Here is a 17,393-nt window from a genome sequence, read left to right as displayed (position 1 = left end):
GGAAATAAAAATAAAGTAAATAAATGGGACCTAATTAAACTTAAGTTTTTATACAACAAAGGAAACCATTGACAAAATGAGAAGACGCTGTTTTCGTAGAAAATGGGAGAATGGGAGAAAATATTTGCAATGATGTGACCAGTAAGGGGTTAATATCCAAAATATATATATAAACAGCTCATACAACTCAACTTTGAAAAAACAAACAACCCAATTAAAAAATGGGCAGAAGGGGGCTTCCCTGGTGGCGCAGTGGTTAAGAATCTGCCTGCCAATGCAGGGGACACGAGTTCGAGCCCTGGTCTGGGAAGATCCCAGATGCCGCAGAGCAACTAAGCCTGTTAGCCACAACTACTGAGCCTGCGCGTCTGGAGCCTGTGCTCCGCAACGGGAGAGGCCGCAACAGTGAGAGGCCCGCGCACTGCGATGAAGAGTGGCCCCCGCTCGCCACAACTGGAGAAAGCCCTTGCACAGAAACGAAGACCCAACACAGCCAAAAATAAATATAAGTAAATAAATAAATTTATTTTTTTAAAAAATGGGCAGAAGACCTGAATAGACTTTTTTCCAAAAACACATACAGATGACCAACAGGCATATGAAAAGATGCCCAACATCACTCATTATTAGAGAAATGCAAATCAAAACACAATGAGGTTATCACCTCACATCCATCAGAATGGCTATCATCAAAAAGACCACAGGGCTTCCCTGGTGGTGCAGTGGTTGAGAGTCCGCCTGCCGATGCAGGGGACACAGGTTCATGCCCTGGTCCAGGAAGATCCCACATGCCGTGGAGCGGCTGGGCCCATGAGCCATGGCCGCTGAGCCTGCACGTCTGGAGCCTGTGCTCTGCAACGGGAGAGGCCACAACAGTGAGAGGCCCGCGTACTACAAAAAAAAAAAGAAAAAAAAAAAAGACCACAAATAACAAATGTTGGAGAGGATGTGGAGAAAAGGGAACGCTTGTACACTGTTGGTGGAAATGTAAATTGGTGCAGCCACTATGGAAAACAGTATGGAGGTTCCTCAAGACAATAAAAATAAAACTACCATATGATCCAGCAATTCCCCTCCTGGGTATATATCTGAAAAAAACAAAACACTATTTCAAAAAGACACATGCACCTCAATGTTCATGACAGCGTTATTTACAATAGCCAAGATATGGAAGTAACTTAAGTGTCTATCAACATATGAATGGATAAAGAAGATATGGTATATATCTGCAATGGAATACTACTCAACCATAAAAAAGAAGGAAATTCTGCCATTTGCAACAACATGGATGGACCTGGAGAGTATTACACTGAGTGAAATAAGTCAGACAGAGAAAGACAAATACTGTATGTTATCACTTATATGTGGAATCTAAAAAATAAAATGACTGAATATAAGAAAACAGAAACAGATTCACAGATACAGAGAACCAACTAGTGGTTACCAGTGGGGAGAGGGAAGGGGGGGAGGCAAGATAAGGGTAGGGAATAAAGAAGTAGAAACTACTATGCATAAAATAAATAAACTACAGGCATACATTGTACAGCACAGGGAATATAGCCAATATTTTATAATAATTCTAAATGGAGTCAAATATATAGAAATACTGAATCATTATGTTGTACAACTGAAACTTATGTAATGTAGTAAATCAACTATACTTCAATAAAAAAATAAATACACATGTATTTTTAAAATATTTAACAAATTCTGATTTGTCTTGCACTTAAACAAATAATATTCCTCCCACCATCCCTCCCTGCCTTTGGACACTCACAGCCTGAAATCTCTCCTCTGTCCTGGAAACGGCAAAGGGCAGACATGGTGGTTGCTAGGAGCTCTTTGCTCCTGCCAGTGTTCTTCCTTATATCTCCAGAAAGATTTTTCAAGTCAGAAGCATATTTTGTGTTTCCATCTGCAATACGACTGGTACTTACTCACTCAGTCTTCTTCCCCACTGATGAGGCAGAGGTTCTATCTAGTTCTACCACTGATCCCCCACCCGCTACCTTCAGAAGTGCCCGACGTTTCTTAAAGGAGCCAAACCTTTTTTCTGTAAGCATTTTAACATATTCAGTAACATGGAACATTTATATATTGGTTACAAAGAAAAAGATCAATGCTAGAGTTTTCATGGAAGGTTTCTTAGAAGTGGGATTTGAAATGGGCCTTAAAGCGTTAATAGAAATTGACTGGATGGAGAATTTGGGTAGAGAAGAGCAGAAAGAGCTTTTTTATTTTTATTTTTCCAAGCAGAGGATAAAGTACTAGCAGAGATACAATGCATGGTGCTCTGGGATGGTCAAAACCAGGACTCCGGTTAAAAATTGGAGATAAGATTGGTTAGACATAGTGAAGTCAGCTTTGGAAGTTTTTGAAAGCCACCGAAAAAATGTGTTTTACCCCTTATTGTTCATTGTATTCCCGCCTTCCTTTCCCTTTGTCTCCTTTGTCTCCTCTTTCTTACCCTTTTGAGTTCCTTTCCTGATTTTTCCACTTGTTTGTTTTGGGTGCAGGTATCTCTTGTGATCAGTGGAAGGGAGGATTTTTATTTACTTTCCATGTTCCCCCACGTACACACACATACCCCACACACTACAGGATTCAGGCACAGGTACTGACAGCCTGTCACTGCCTGTCACCAGCCTAGCTTACACAGAGCAAACTGCCTCTTGTTAGGATTGGTGTCTGATTCTGAATAGAAATCTTGTTTTATCATACATAGTCTTTGCAAAGCACTGGTGAAGTCTTGTCATTTTTTAAAATTAAACTTTCTGTGAAATTTGGGGGTATTTAAATTCTGTTTATGGTTAAGGTCCTGATGTGTGTGTTAGTCATCTCCCAGCTAACAGCCTCTTGGCAGGCCATTCTTAATTCAGTTATTGTGTGTTTACAGGCTGTTCAGAATTCCACATTGCCTAGAGTTTTTCCACCTCCAGTGTCCAGGCACTTTTTTTCTTGCTTTCCCAACTCTTCTGGGCATTCAGACTCACTTTCTGGCACTCATGTTTGAAGCCAGTCATCTCTTTTCCTTTTTATTTGTCTGATTAATTTTGAATTTGAAGTATTCATATTCTATACCTTTTTCCTGACTCAGGTCAGTGTTTCTTCTCATTCCGTTTACTTCAGAAGTCCCAGAACATAAGATTATTTATATCACTTGTTCAGCACCCAAATGTTTGCTAATAGAAGAGGGAAAGTGAACCTTTAACATTTGTGCTCCATACTGTAACTTTTGGTTCTGTTTTTCCCAAATAGTCACTTTTTCATTAAGTACACAAAAATCCTTCAGCAATCTTTTCACATAACTCAGCTCTAACAACTCCCTAGTTGTTTACTTTGTTCCCTCTTGTCGGCAAGCCCATGAGCTGTAATGTTTTCTCTTATTACTGGGGCACTGCCCATTCATAATGGAGGCCTGGCCCTTAATGAAAGTGTGCCATCCGTCCTCAGCCTCTAACATCCTGCCTGGGTTTTCCTTCAGAGGCTGTTCCTCTCCTCCCTAGCTGAGCCACCTGAGTCTTCAGGTTCTCATCTCTCCAGTTAGAACCTCCTCTGGTATATTTTATTCACACCGAGGCACAAATTATAGGCAACAGTTGAGAGTGTCCTTTCCAAGGGTGGTCAATTATTAACTGTGCTCAAAGTCTGAAAGTAAAGGATAACGGGAGCCTCATCTGCCACTTGTGGGAGGAGTTTCGGAGCCTCTCTGCTGCTCCTGGAAGCAGATCGCGTGAACAGATGCCCGACAGTGCAGGGCAGGGGCCTGTGAAGACCACGAGTTATCATAAGCTGTTTCCCTTCTGTCCTCCTTTAATTAAAATAATTAGAACCTCGTCAGTAATAGAGACCACCTCACTCACTATCCAAGGGAGTCAATACTGAAACACCCAAAGCACTTTTATAAGGTCCCACAGAGACTGAAGAAAAGAAATTGCTGTAGCCCCTTTAACTATTTTCCAGAGGTGTTGGGTAACTTGGGATTCCTAATGGTGTGTCACTTTTAAACCTAAATTTTCCAGCTTGTCATTCAGAAGGGGCTTCCTAAATTCGGTTTAAGGCGTTCATATCCTATCTGGTAGAATCTTCTTCTAGTAATGCTGACAGTTTCCTTGGCCTAGAAGTTCAGAAAGGAGTGAAGAACAGAATCCATTTTAAAGCCACCCAAACCGTACCTAGCATGAGCCTCCTGGTTGGGCTTAAGATAACAGTACCACTTCAGCCATGACTAGGGACTCCCAGGTTTTGGAATCAGGTCGCAGCCCTAGTTTTCCCCCAAGCATCTGAGCTCATATCACCAGGTTTTTCATCTCTTCCTAACATTTAAGATATTAAAGAACTCCAGTTATCAGTTTAAACCATAGCAGGCGCATGGGCTCTAATAACTTCTGCAGGTGGTATGGGCTATATGACAGAACCTTAGTCTTGATCTTAAACTGTCATCTGGATTCTGAGTTAATCTAGGAAAGTAGTAAAAATTAGTAACGTATATTACATGTCTTTTATACATGTGTTTTTCATTATTTGGTCATCTGTGTCTCAGTGTGTCCGTGTGTGTGTGTATATGCACACAGTCTTTCAGTTTTTCTAAAACAGAGAGGGACCATGGTTCCAAAAGGAAATGACTAGTGTGGCACCTTGAAATCTGAACCCTGTCACATGTTCTGAATGTAATGACTCCAAATACATTAACAGGTTGTCTTTCTTCCATTGCCTACTTTTTGGAAAAGAAATCACTTTGATAGGAAACGTCGGCTAACTTACAACCAATCAGATTTAATTCTCTAAAGCTAAGTAAATGATTTGATAGCCATTACAGAGTGGCAGGAGTTGTCATATTGGAGTTAAGTGTCCACAGCAATGGTCTTAAAGAATAGGTAGGGTTAGTTATTACACAGCAGCAACCAACTGCTCTTCATTGCTAGTAAGGCTGGGAAAGAAGGAAATTAGCTTCAACTGTAATTGAAGAGATTTATAAGACTTGTAATGGGAAATGCACCATCAATGGAGACTATTTTAGAAATTGAAACAGGCAATCAACCAATAGAAGTGGAATAATGATGTCTTCCATTGGCTTTAAAATGGGATATACGATCTGCTCAAGGCACTTAAAGTTGATACATTATTAGATTTAATAGTTTTTAACTTTTAGGGGGTCATGGACCTCATTAAGAATCTGATGTACCCCCTCTCCAGAAAAATGCACATACAACTAAAACTTTGCATGCAATTTCAGGGAACTTACGGACTCCCTAAAGTCTGTGCATTAGACCCTAATTTAAGACACCCGGATTAGATGATCTCCTTAAGTCATTTCCTGCCTCGTTAAGTTACAAGCTCCATAGTTCAATTTTCCCAAACATAATGGAATCTGAGGATCAAATGTCAAACTTTGGATTTTCTTCCTCTGGATTTATAATACTTGGCACGCATGGTGTAGTAGTAAAAAAAAGAAAAAAAAAAGATAATGGAATAGAAAGAATTCTACTTTTAAATTCAATTCTTTGCCCTAGAGAAGCCAAATGTTTAATTTTGAAATCACTGGTTGGCTCTATGTCATCTTCATGAAAAGGCAGTGCAGGACTAGGCCTTCGCCAGCATTCTTCCTGGTCCCACACCCAGCTCTGGATTCATGGTTGAAAATGCAAACTGAGGTGCCACGTTGACTCCCCAGCATTCTTCCAAGTTTACACATTTTCTAGCTGCATTGCTATGAATGTCCAGCTGGTCTTGAAAGATGTTATCTATTTATAATTCTTCCATCAGTCTTATGCCCAAGTTTCATTGACTACAAGTTGGAAAATGACAACCTAGAATTACAAATCGGGGAATAATTTGGCCTTCTCCCGAAAATAAAGAGCTTTTGTCCTCAGGAAGAATGGAGTGTAGTACATGTCTGTGTATATTAAACTCATGATAGCAAGTTACCCCATATGTGTTAAGCATGGCTTTATGTGGTTTTTCCCATTCCCTTATGCCAGTAGCCTCTAGTTTACCTGGAAGTCCTTATAGCATTCCTGTTAGTCCCAAATTGGAAATGTATTGCTCTCTTTGTACCTGGATTCCAGAACTCTGAAATTAAGGAGTGACAGTGGTCTCTGGGAAAGAGCATGATTATCAGATGTCTGCAACTTGTTGTCAGTCTTCACTGTACTTTGTGTTCCTAAGCACAAATCTTTAAATTCATAGTTGGGAATGTCCTGATGAAATTAGAAATATTACTGATGAACAGGAACCAAGCAGTCTTGGCCAAGGTCTCCTTACCTTTCGCATGATATGGTGGTCCTTTTGACAACTATTCCTTCCCAGTGTTGAAAGGGAAGGGGAGAACTTAAGTATTCTTCCCTCTACGCTCTCCTCTCCCGCAACTAAAATCTCCTGCTGGGGCTTCCCTGGTGGCGCAGTGGTTGAGAGTCCGCCTGCCGATGCAGGGGACACGGGTTTGTGCCCCAGTTCGGGAGGATCCCGCATGCCGCGGAGCGGCTGGGCCCGTGAGCCATGGCCGCTGAGCCTGCGCGTCCGGAGCCTGTGCTCCGCAACGGGAGAGGCCACAGTGGTGAGAGGCCCGCGTACCGCAAAAAAATAAAAAATAAAAAATAAATAAAATAAAATAAAATAAAATCTCCTGCTGTTCCAGTTGCTCCAGTCGTGGTGAAACACTGCATGGAAAGCATACAAGACATATAATGTCTGTGGACAGATAATCTGTGGTATTAACTCTGACAGTGGCTCCAGGCTTTATTGAGCCAATGAAGGTTGTTTGGGAACTAGAATTGAGGAGAGGACAGGCCATCCTGGCACTGTAGCTCTGCTTAGTGACTGATGAAGTCTCTCTGTACCCTTGAAAGCGTGTCGACAGTTCACACCCTTGAAACGCATTGATGCCTTTCTGGGATTGAAGCTTATAGCAGAATTGCACATTCTGTTGAATATTTATTCCTTGTGTTTATTTCTCTCTGCAGAGAATGTGATCAATGGGCAGGATTACGAAGTGATGATGCAGATTGACTGTCAGGTGATGGACACCAGGATCCTCCACATCAAAAGCTCGTCAGTTCCTCCTTACCTCCGAGATCAGCAGAGGAATCAAACCAACACCTTCTTTGGTTCCCCTCCAGCAGCCACAGAGGCAGCCCACGTGGTCAGCACCATCCCTGAGTCACTACAATAGTACCCAGGGGCTACAATGGAAAACTAAGGATGGGACCCTGCCAGATCGGTGAGTGGATGAGAGAAATGCTTCTTTCTGCCTTGGTGGCAAGCAGAGAACTGCCTCATAATAGAATTCAAGAGACAGAAGAGAAAAAAAGAAGCTGCTCTATTTTCACCATCTGCCCATCTACTTGGAAAGCACTGGAACTCAGACACAAGGGGAGCAGCATATCTCCACAGGCACGTGTAGCCCTGCATCCTCCACTGTTGTCTGGTGTAGATATTTTTTTCTGTACCTTTCTAAATTGCTTTTCCCTCTGTATTTGTTTTGTGTTTAAATAGTCATATTCTTTCAAATAAGATCCATTTCCCTTCTCTGCCATTTCACTTATTGTTATGGTAAAGAGACTTTTATTTAACAGCACCCATATGTTTCCACTCATTAGATCTTTCATCAACTTAATGCAAACCAATTGTGGATGTGTGCTTATTGGAAAGCAAATGTCAAAACCAGAAGAGCCAAAAGCATCCCCAGAAGAGGCAAAACAATTTGGAGTGTCAGATAAAGGGGAAAATCCCCCGGTGGTAAAGTTTATCTTGCGATTTGCAGTTCACACCTGAGACTGCATGTGAACAACTGTATTGGTGTCGGGGGTGGGTAGCAAATTTGCGAGAATGAAGTGGAAGAGAAGGCGAGCTTTGCAAGAGGAGATAGCTTCATTAATACCTATGTTTAAAACACTGAAAGTTTGATGTGATTGCGGTTTAAGATTAAAGCCACAGCTGCCGCTGATTCTGAGGACCATGGGCCGCTGAGTGTCAGCACATGCACTTATGTCTTCTCTTTAGTAATCTCGTTCAGATCCTCAAGGACCACAGGACAAATCCTTCAGTTTCATTGTGCATCTCCACACACTACACACCTTCTATTGATACGATACCCAGTTCAGCTAAGGAGCATGTAGGTGACTTTACATTTAAACAAACAAGAGCTTTTTCTCTTGAGAATTGATAAGTATTCACTCCTTTAAGACTATGCAGACAGGCAAGTTAGATTCCTGCTGGTGGAGTGCATCCCATAGCATGGCAATCACTTTCAATCCTCCAGTGAAAAGGCAGTGAAGGAATTAACTCTTTTGTCCTCCCATTATTAAAAACAAAAACAAAACAGAAAAATATCTTGCTTTGTTCACTTGTACTTTGACTGTCTCCTCTGTGATTTCTACCTTCAGCTTCTAAAAGTGTCTTCTACCCTCTGCTCCTATGAAACTTTTGAATTTCTCCATAGAATTCATTCTGCAAACACTGCTTCCTGTCCTAATTGACTTGCTCTTGTCAGATTTCTTCCCTTCCATTCCACACTGTATCAATCTCTTCCTCCTTGCAAGAAAAGGAAAGAGACATTATATCAACTCCTCAAGGACTACCTTTAGTGAGTTAGTTTTCTACCTGTGAAATGAGGCGTGGCTCCTAAATAATTTTGAAGACTCACCAGCACTTCTCTCTGGACAGTGATGCCTCTCTGCTCAAGCCAGTTAGACACTTTCAGAGGAAATCAGTTTAACTCTTGTGAGGGGAGGAAGGGGACTCTGCTGCTCTATTCCCTGGGAATCTGGAGATTGAAAAGTATCCCTTAGCCATGTACCAACCATTTTAGGTCAGGGCAGCACTCCTCTCTGATTTGGCTGCCCCAGGCAGCTTTCAGACAAGAACCATTTTCCCTGGGGACCACTCTTCCTTCTAAGGGGTGCCAAGGAATAGAAGGCAAGTGCCTAGAAGACCTTTAGGTTGCAGGGCGGTCTTCTCATCGATTGTCTTCTCCTGGCCCTGCTCCTTCCCATTCTGTCCTGTGAATTAGCCAAACAAGAGGCTGCTACCATGGCTAGTAGGCAGTGGCAACATGGTCATTCCCAAGCTGCCAATCTTCTCCTGCAACTGTCGTAGTTATCACGGTGGATGCAAATACAGTGTGTGTGGAGTGATTGTAGATGGTGCTTCCTTCCTCTCCTTTGCACTGAATCACACAAAAACAAACCATCACGTGGATTTCTTGTTTGGGGCACTTGCTTTTACTTTATCCCTCTATTCCCAGCTTTTCCTGTGTCCATTTTACCAACTGGTCAGACTGAAGACTTAATTATGTTACGTCATGTTAATGCCTCCCTTTCAGGTGAAAGTGTGGGTTAAGGGTACCTGTGAAGTGACCATGCAAAGCAGTCTGAGAGCCTTGCCTCCTCCTCTTTTCACTCACTGACCCTTCTCCCCCTTGTCATTACCCGTTCTTGAATTGATCTTTTTGAGATGAGGGAACAGGATTCTCCTCAGGGTAAAGTTTCAGGAAAGGAGTGAAAGGCAGCTGACAAGTATTCTACTTTTTAAACTGCTGTCAAGGCTACTGTTAATCTCTGGGCGCAATGGTAGTTTTTATTGTCATGTCTGTACATTAGCCCGAGGTCCTTTAGGAAATGGAAAGTTGCTCTGCCTGATGAATAAATTAAGCTGGTCTTTTGACTTAATTGTTTTGGTGAGATGGCCTTTTGGGGATTGCAGCCAGGAATTATGGGGGACGTGTGTGTGTGTGTGTGTGTGTGTGTGTGTGTGTGTGTGTAATTTTTTAATTTATTGAGTTTTTAAGTGGCATTTTGCAAGCTTGTGAGAACGTTTGTTAGATAGGCTCATGGAGGAGGCAAGTCTGCCTGTTATTAGGTGACTCTGTGCCCTTTGGGTCACCAGTACTACTGTCTTGGAAGGTGATGGCAGAGACTGCTGGGAATGGTTTTTCCACCTGGTTGCAAGTTCCAGGTTTTTAAGGCTTAATGGAAGTGGATGTTCCCTCATGCTGTCTACTGAGTCAGACGTCAGGAGCTTCTTCCCCATGGGGTTAACTCACTCAGCAGAATAGGGACACAGCTCCATTAGGGCGGCAGTGTAAAATGCCTCTTTCCAAAGTTAGGGTTTGTGAAAGGATCATCTTGAAACAAATGTATTGCTTGCCATTCTTGCGGTTTAGGTTATTGGGTGGGGTTTGTCTTTTCACAAGTGAAAAATCCCGTGATTATAAAGCTCTGAGCATCTTCTAATTTTTTTTTTTTTTAATGACTACAGTCTCCAGAACAAAGCTGGCATTTCTTTGCCTTTTCTTGTTAGCAGGAAGTAGACATGGCGGTATTTGAAAGCAGCAATGTTATATGAGTCATTCTTGAGTGTTCTGAATAAACACTACTTAGAAACAGACAAGAAACTCGGGATTCAAACTGATTTTTCTAGCATTTTAAAAGAGACACTGTCCTGATCAAACTTTCCTGGCTTGAATCTTCCTCCTGGGAATGAACCCCCAGTAGTCACAGCAATGACACTCTGATAAGATGCTGCTGCTGTGGCATTTGGAGTGACTAAAACCGGAGAACTCGCAAGCTCCTTGCAATTTTTGTACTATTTTCTGATTCTTGCCATTTCACTAAGCTCAGGTTGTGAAACTTGACAGAATATCAGAAAAACTTGTAATTGTACTAGACTTTCTAACACTTTGAAAAGTTTCAAAGCAGCTTCCACTTTCAACTATCTATTAGAAGTAACCACTTTTACTGAAGAGCCAGAGTAAGAGCCCATGCCCCCTTCAGTCTGACCACGTGGAAATTTTCCACCACGAAAGCCTTCTTTCCACTGCGTACTGCTGGGCCAACTCAGCTTCCTGCTGCAGCGTCATAGGCCTGAACTTCAAATGAGACCTTGCATACTATTGGCTGTTTTCGTATGAATTAACCTCTCAAATAAGATTGCTTAATGCCCAAATTAATAGACATTTATTACCCGCTATGGATCCCTCATTCTTTGCGAAAATGTGATTTCTGTCCTGAGTCATTTTAATTGACAGAAATTAGGATCTTTGCTGCTAATAGGAATACTAATTATAACTTTTACCTTAAAAACAAGAATAAAGCTTAAAGAAAGAAAATGAAATGTAAGACATTTTTATTCTTACCCCTGACAATATTTGGGATGGAGCAACTCCTGTTTCCCTAGGGGTTGTGGTTGATTTGTAATTTTCTAGGAAACAGAATATTGGACTACCCCCAAAAATGTTGCTGGAGTCCAGATGGAACTATGCACATTAAAAAAAGAAAAAAAAAGTTTTCTCTTACCTGAAAAAAGAAATCAGAATGTATCCTGTTAACTTATATTTTTAAAGACTAAGCTTAAAACAAAGTTTATTTTGGATAAGACTAGAACTTTTAGCAATTTATTCTAATATCTGTGTGTTAATATCTATGTTGATATCTGTCAGATTATCTGTCAGAATTTATAAAAAGAAGGATGACAAAGGTATCTTGATCAGGAAACTTGGTCCTATGTATGAATCACGTCTAGTCACTGTGAAATAGTGGACACCATATTCAACATATTAGTTTGCTGCCTTAGAGACTTCTGGCACATTAAAAGACTTTAAATTATATTAAGTTGGGGAACCAAGGAGTAAATAAATCATAGTTTATCATTTGCCAAGGTCGACACACAGCACACTGTCTTGCTGCCTGCCCCCAGTGATGTTGGTGACAATTAATTAGTTAATAAGCAAACCAGGAAGTTTGGCATATCCCCCAACAGGATCATCCCAGATAGAGATTAGCAGGTTGACTTTCACAGTAAATGTATATTGGACCATTTTAACTCACACTCAGCCCTAATTTCTAGGTCAGTCATCTTCATAAAAGATGGTGGGAAAATAAATAGAACTTTAGATGGAAACTGCTGTGCACTACTGGCCCTAGAGATACTAGTTTCTTGTTATGTTGCCAACATGGTTAGGCTAAGACCAACAGTGCTTCTCCCCTGGAGCCATTAGAACCTGAGGAGAGAGTGTTAGAGATGCCATTTCACCAGGGTTTTCTTTCTAAGGGTTGTATCCATGCTCAGTTAAGAATGGGTTAAAGATGCAGAGGAAAGATATACCATTCTCTCCCTTAATATTTATGTTGGTTTACAACACATAAGGAAACAATGACAACAGACTTGACAACAGACTATGTCATGCTTTTAAGCAAGTCTTTATAATGCAATACTTGTTCCTTGTCTAAAGTTCAAATAAAGAATTTTTAAACTTGCCTTGTTTCGTTTTGTATGTAGAAAGAGAAAAAAAGACCCAAAATGAATCTTCAGTGTTAAGTGATTAGTAATGAGAAGGGAAGCCTTAAATCGTTTTGTGGCCTGTTACTGTTTAGATGAAACAATTGAACTCTTTTCCACTCTTTTTCCCAACCTGGTTAAGTAAAAGTTTCCTTTATTGTGTCCAAATATTTGAACTACAGTCTTTCTTACTAAGGGGAAAAAAAATTGTCTAAAAACTTATACTTTGTCCTTCTACATCAGGAAACCGAGTTAATCACACCAAAGCCTCTTCTCAGCTTAGAATGACATGTCTCCAAGCATGAAGCTAGTCACTGCAGACTGACAGCAAAGAATCCTTCTGGGTATAATCAGTGCAGGCATTTAGTGAGTACCCAGTGTATGCCTCAGACACTAAGTTCACTAGCTCTTTTATTTCAATCTTCCCTACAACTCATTTCCTACAATGGTCACATAACTTGTAAATAATAGACCCAGTATTTGGACCCAGGCAATTTAGCTTCAGCACATGGATTCCTAACCTCGTGAGACACAGATCGGGCATAGATTCCTGACCTAAAAGAGCTCACAGTGGCCTGTGGGGTCAGATACGCAAATACACAAAATTACAGTAACGTCAGGGTTCTCTTTGAGGCAAAACTACATTTGTTTCCTAAGATACCTTATTAGGCTTCTTTAGAAAAGTAAGACCCTAAATCCCTTCTAATGCAGAGAAAGTCAGTACACAATGGAGGGTAGGGGGCTGAGTAGCAGAACAGGAAAAGTGGACCCAAGCTACAGGGCTTGGTCTCTGGATGCTGGAGCCTCTCAGGGACTCGTGAGAAGACTCCCTGGTGGCAAGAGGGCAAAAAGATTTCAAACTGTGGTGCTAAAATGTAAATCCTCTTCATTGTCTCAAGTAGTCAGTAAAAGCCTGTTGCACACACAGCTTTGAATCAGTGTTCTTTTGGGGAGTGAAAGAAGGGAGTAGGAATCAGTGTGGTATGACTAATGCAGAAAAAAAGCTTGCAGAGGGCTTTCCTGGTGGCGCAGTGGTTGAGAGTCCGCCTGCCGATGCAGGGGACGCGGGTTCGTGCCCCGGTCCGGGAAGACCCCACATGCCGCGGAGCGGCTGGGCCCGTGAGCCATGGCCGCTGAGCCTGTGCTCCACAACAGGAGAGACCACAACAGTGAGAGGCCCGTGTACCGCAAAAAAAAAAAAAAGCTTGCAGATACTGAAGCAAGATCATTCATAAATGGAAAAGTCAGTGAAGCAACAGAGGTGACCACGAAAATATCACTCCCGCCACACCCTCGCCCTCATGGGACCTTGCCACCAAATCCTTATGGGATTGTGCCTCCGGGACTTCCCAACTGTATGTGGGATACTGTTCAAGCCAATTTTGGGATCTCAAAGGATAACCACAGCTGACATTTGGATTACACAATACATGGTGCCTGAAATAGAGGGTTCTTCTAGCCATACTCTGCAATTTATCTAACTAGCTCTCTTTTGTTAGAAATTTAGACCACTTCCAATGTTTTGCTAAGCATAGGAAATCTATACCATATTATTCACTCCATCACATTTGGTGTAATCTGTACAATTACCTGAAGACAATCCTTCCCTTAGTTGACTTCATGATAACAGCTGATACATATTGAAGACTTAACCTCTAACAGACATTATGCTAAGCATTTGCAAGCATTAGTTCATTAAACTTTACAGCAGCCTTATGAAATAGATATCATTATCCACGTTACAGATGAAAAAATGGGCACAAAAGAGTAAGGAACTTGCCTACAAACTCACAACTGACACATACCGGAGCTGGGATTTGAAATTAAGTCTACCTTGCTTGTAAAGCCACATTCTTTCTACTATAGTATGTTGCCGCTCACCCTCTAAAGCCATAAAGAATGCAGCAGAAGACAAAGTAGAGAAGAAGAAACCAAGCCACACATCATGGGCAAACAGGGTGTTGAGGCATGGTCAGGAAAGAGGGACAATAGCTAAGAGGCAAAGTCCATTGATGCTGGTGGGTTTTCTATGAACAATTCATCCCCTCTGAGGGAGTATATACTCACTGCTGGTTGCATGTGGAGCCCACGGTGGGTAGCTGAACCTCAATCCTTGCAGTCCTCATCTTGGGTGAGTTACCCAGTGGGGTAAAGACAAGCTGGGTGCTCCCACAGTTGAAGATCCTGGGCTCGGCCAATACTCCCATTCTGCTCAGGCCCAAGAGCATTCAAGTGTGACCATTCAGCTGCATCCCTAGGGTGCGTCCAACTGACTACTCTTTTGATCACAAGTTCTGTTGTCTTTGGAAAGTTTTCACTGCAGAATTAACTTCTAGTGTGGATGCTGGACTATGAGATGGCGAGAGATGCTTTTGTAAGAGATCCCTAATCTCCAGATCCAAAACTGAAATGCTTTGGTCCAGAAGTGAAGGACGCATCTTTAAAATAGATGCAACACACCATATTAAGAAATGGGTCGTCTTGTAAGTTTAACTATTTGCAACCCTGTCACTCCTAAAAACTGAGCTCATTTAGATGGGAGGACCATGTGAAGCTCACCAAAAAATATTTCCACTTGTTTACAGGCGTACCCCTGTTTCGGCATATATTAGCTAGTTGAAAAGGAAGAACTGAGAGCCTCAAAAGCCATCCCTGACTCTCATTTCTTTGTTGTCCTTCTAGACTTCCGAAGCCACTGGGGTTATGTTTATTGCCTGAGCACCCAGTGGAACTTGGATTCTTGGGCTGAATTTCTCCATAGCTAGAGCTAGTGGCCCCAGAATTTAAACCTTTGTCACAGATTCTAAGTGGTGGACCAAGCTTAGGCAACTGCCGCTGATCTGTGGGATGCTATACAGATAAACCAGACAACCTCCTTGTCCTCAAAGACATGTGAATGATGTCCCTTCCATGGGTCTATGTGGTCACCCCTCTGTTCCCACAAAAGAGTAAAGATAATTTCAAGAAGAGGTCATGATTTCGGGTCAGACTGAAAAATAGTTAGACACAAGCTGCTCTCAGGAGAGCTTTGGGATGGAAGATTCATTGGCCAATCAATGTCTTTGCCATGGCCACAGGGCTCACCCACTCACTTGGCTGCTGGTCCTAAGACACACAATGGTGCATTTCACTGCACTGTCTCTGGTTTCCTGAACATGCTGGAATTCTCTGCTCAGCGACTTGTTCACATCAGACCAACACATTGCCCCCTCAGCCTGGCAGCCTCAAGCAAGACAGAAATACAGCAACCTCCACACCACTAGCCTGGCTGTTTCCATCGAATCCTCAGCTGGGTGGAACTGCAAGTTCGTCTTAATTTAAACAGTATGAGCAGGAAAGATGCTGAAACATTTAACATCTTATTTTAAATGGCTCTATGGGTCACCGCTCAGGTGAATAGAACTAGCAGCACATTTGGGGCTAATTCCATCTCCCCAAGATTTATAATCTGGTACAAGTCAGCAGGGCGTGAACAGTCCAAAGAGGGAAAAACCTGCTCTTAGAAAGTTAGCTTCCTTTCCAAACTTTCACCTCTGCAATTTCTTGTTTCATATCTATCATCTCTGAAGGACAGTAAACTCCAGAAGGTCAGGAACCCTGTCAGTGTCTAATTCACTATTTTATCCCCACTACTGTTTTGACATGATGTACTTAGGATACGGTCCTTCGGGCATTTTAGGCTAACTCTGTTTTTTGTTGAGTTGAATTATTGAGCTCTTAGAAAGCCACAGATAGACATTTTCTTTCCGCGAGTGTACGTGATAGACTGGCATTTGTCACTTGTGTTTGCATGTACCAGTACATCACCATATGCAAATATTCACAGTGCTTTCGTGATTCAGAGGCACCGTGCCCAGCGCTGAGCAGGAGGGACACACAAGATGAGAGCCCTGCCTTCCCTCATCAGAGAAAGCGACATCAGCTTTCCCTTTCCCTTTTTATTTCTTCCTACTGTTTTCCTCTGATTTCAGTCTGTGGCAAACTGGACGTGTTCTGGGGAGAGGCGGTTAGACCAGGGGATTTACAAGTGTGGCCCCCATTCTGCAGCAGCAGCAGCACTGCAGAACTTGCTAGAAATGCAACTTCTCTGGCCTCAACCCAGACCCACTGAGTCAGACTCTGAGGCTGGGCCCAGCAATCTGTGTTTCAACAAGCACTTCAGAGGATTCTGATATGACATTAAGAACCACTCATGTAGATGTCTGTCAGAAAGACTAGAGGAGTGAGAATATCAAACTTCTGCCCGAGATGGTCCTTCCCGGGACTGCCATCACTGGGGCTTTAGGGAAATAGCAGGAAAGAATTTCCTTGTTGTCACTCTCTTTTTGAAAGCCTACAGGGGTTACACCTTGAGCATCCACAGCCTTGCATCCCTTGTCACATCACCTGGCCTCCTGCTACCTTGGGTGACCTCATAGCTGAGCAGCAGGAATCGGGGCTGCCTGCACAGTGGGAATCGGGACCGTGCCCTTAATCAGAAGTGTGTCAGCCACCCCGGGCTGAGGGCTGCATTTGGGAAAGAGGGACAGACCTAGCTGCTTGCCCACCCCACAGATACGAGGCTCTCCCGGGGACTGAGCTCCTGAGAGGTCCCGCCTGGAACCAGCACCCTCTGCTGAGGAAGGGGGAGGTCTGCTGGGCCTCTGTCAGCCCTCCCCAGAGCAGGTCTTCACCTCAAGGCTAGGAGAGCCCCCAGTACAAGTGCAGGGACACTCCAGAGAGAATGCTCCTGGCCCCGCTGGGGACCTGGGACCTGTCTCCTCATCTCTCGACTTCACAGCTCTGAAGACAAGAAGGTCTGAGCTCCAGGCTCCATGAGGTTTACTCAGTTGGCTGCAGGCTCTAACCCCCTTCCATACAGCACCAGGTTGTGGTTCCCAATCTTGGCTGCATATTGGAATCATCTGGGGATCTTTAAAAAATACTGCTGCCCGACTGCCACCCCCAGATGTTCTGATTTAATTGGTATAGGGTGTAGGAGTGTTAAAATTTCCCCAGGTGATTCTAATGTGCACAAAAGTTTGGGGACCCGTGAACAATTTCTCTTGAGGCCAAGACCCAGCTCGTGTCTAATGTTTGGGGAGCAACATAGTTCTAAAGGTGGGAGGTAGAGTGGG

At 42.7% G+C, this 17,393-nt stretch overlaps 1 protein-coding gene across 4 annotated transcripts in view; it reads left to right on the top strand.

The window, feature by feature from the left end:
• ATF6 (activating transcription factor 6) overlaps window positions 1-12,254 on the top strand; it is a 235,460-nt gene extending 223,206 nt beyond the window's left edge. For all 4 annotated transcript variants that reach the window (XM_081256539.1, XM_081256538.1, XM_081256537.1 and 1 more), the window contains one exon: window positions 6,963-12,254. In XM_081256539.1, the coding sequence (XP_081112665.1) occupies window positions 6,963-7,171 (209 nt within the window). In that variant the 3' untranslated portion in view covers window positions 7,172-12,254. The remainder of the gene's footprint in view (window positions 1-6,962) is intronic.
• The last annotated feature ends 5,139 nt before the right edge of the window (window positions 12,255-17,393 follow it).

The sequence above is a fragment of the Mesoplodon bidens genome (genome assembly GCF_964165515.1).
Source record: "Mesoplodon bidens genome assembly, chromosome: 2".
Taxonomy (NCBI): Eukaryota; Metazoa; Chordata; class Mammalia; order Artiodactyla; family Ziphiidae; genus Mesoplodon; species Mesoplodon bidens.
The sequence above is the reverse complement of the archived record's forward strand: the minus strand, read 5'-3'. Positions and strand labels throughout refer to the sequence as shown.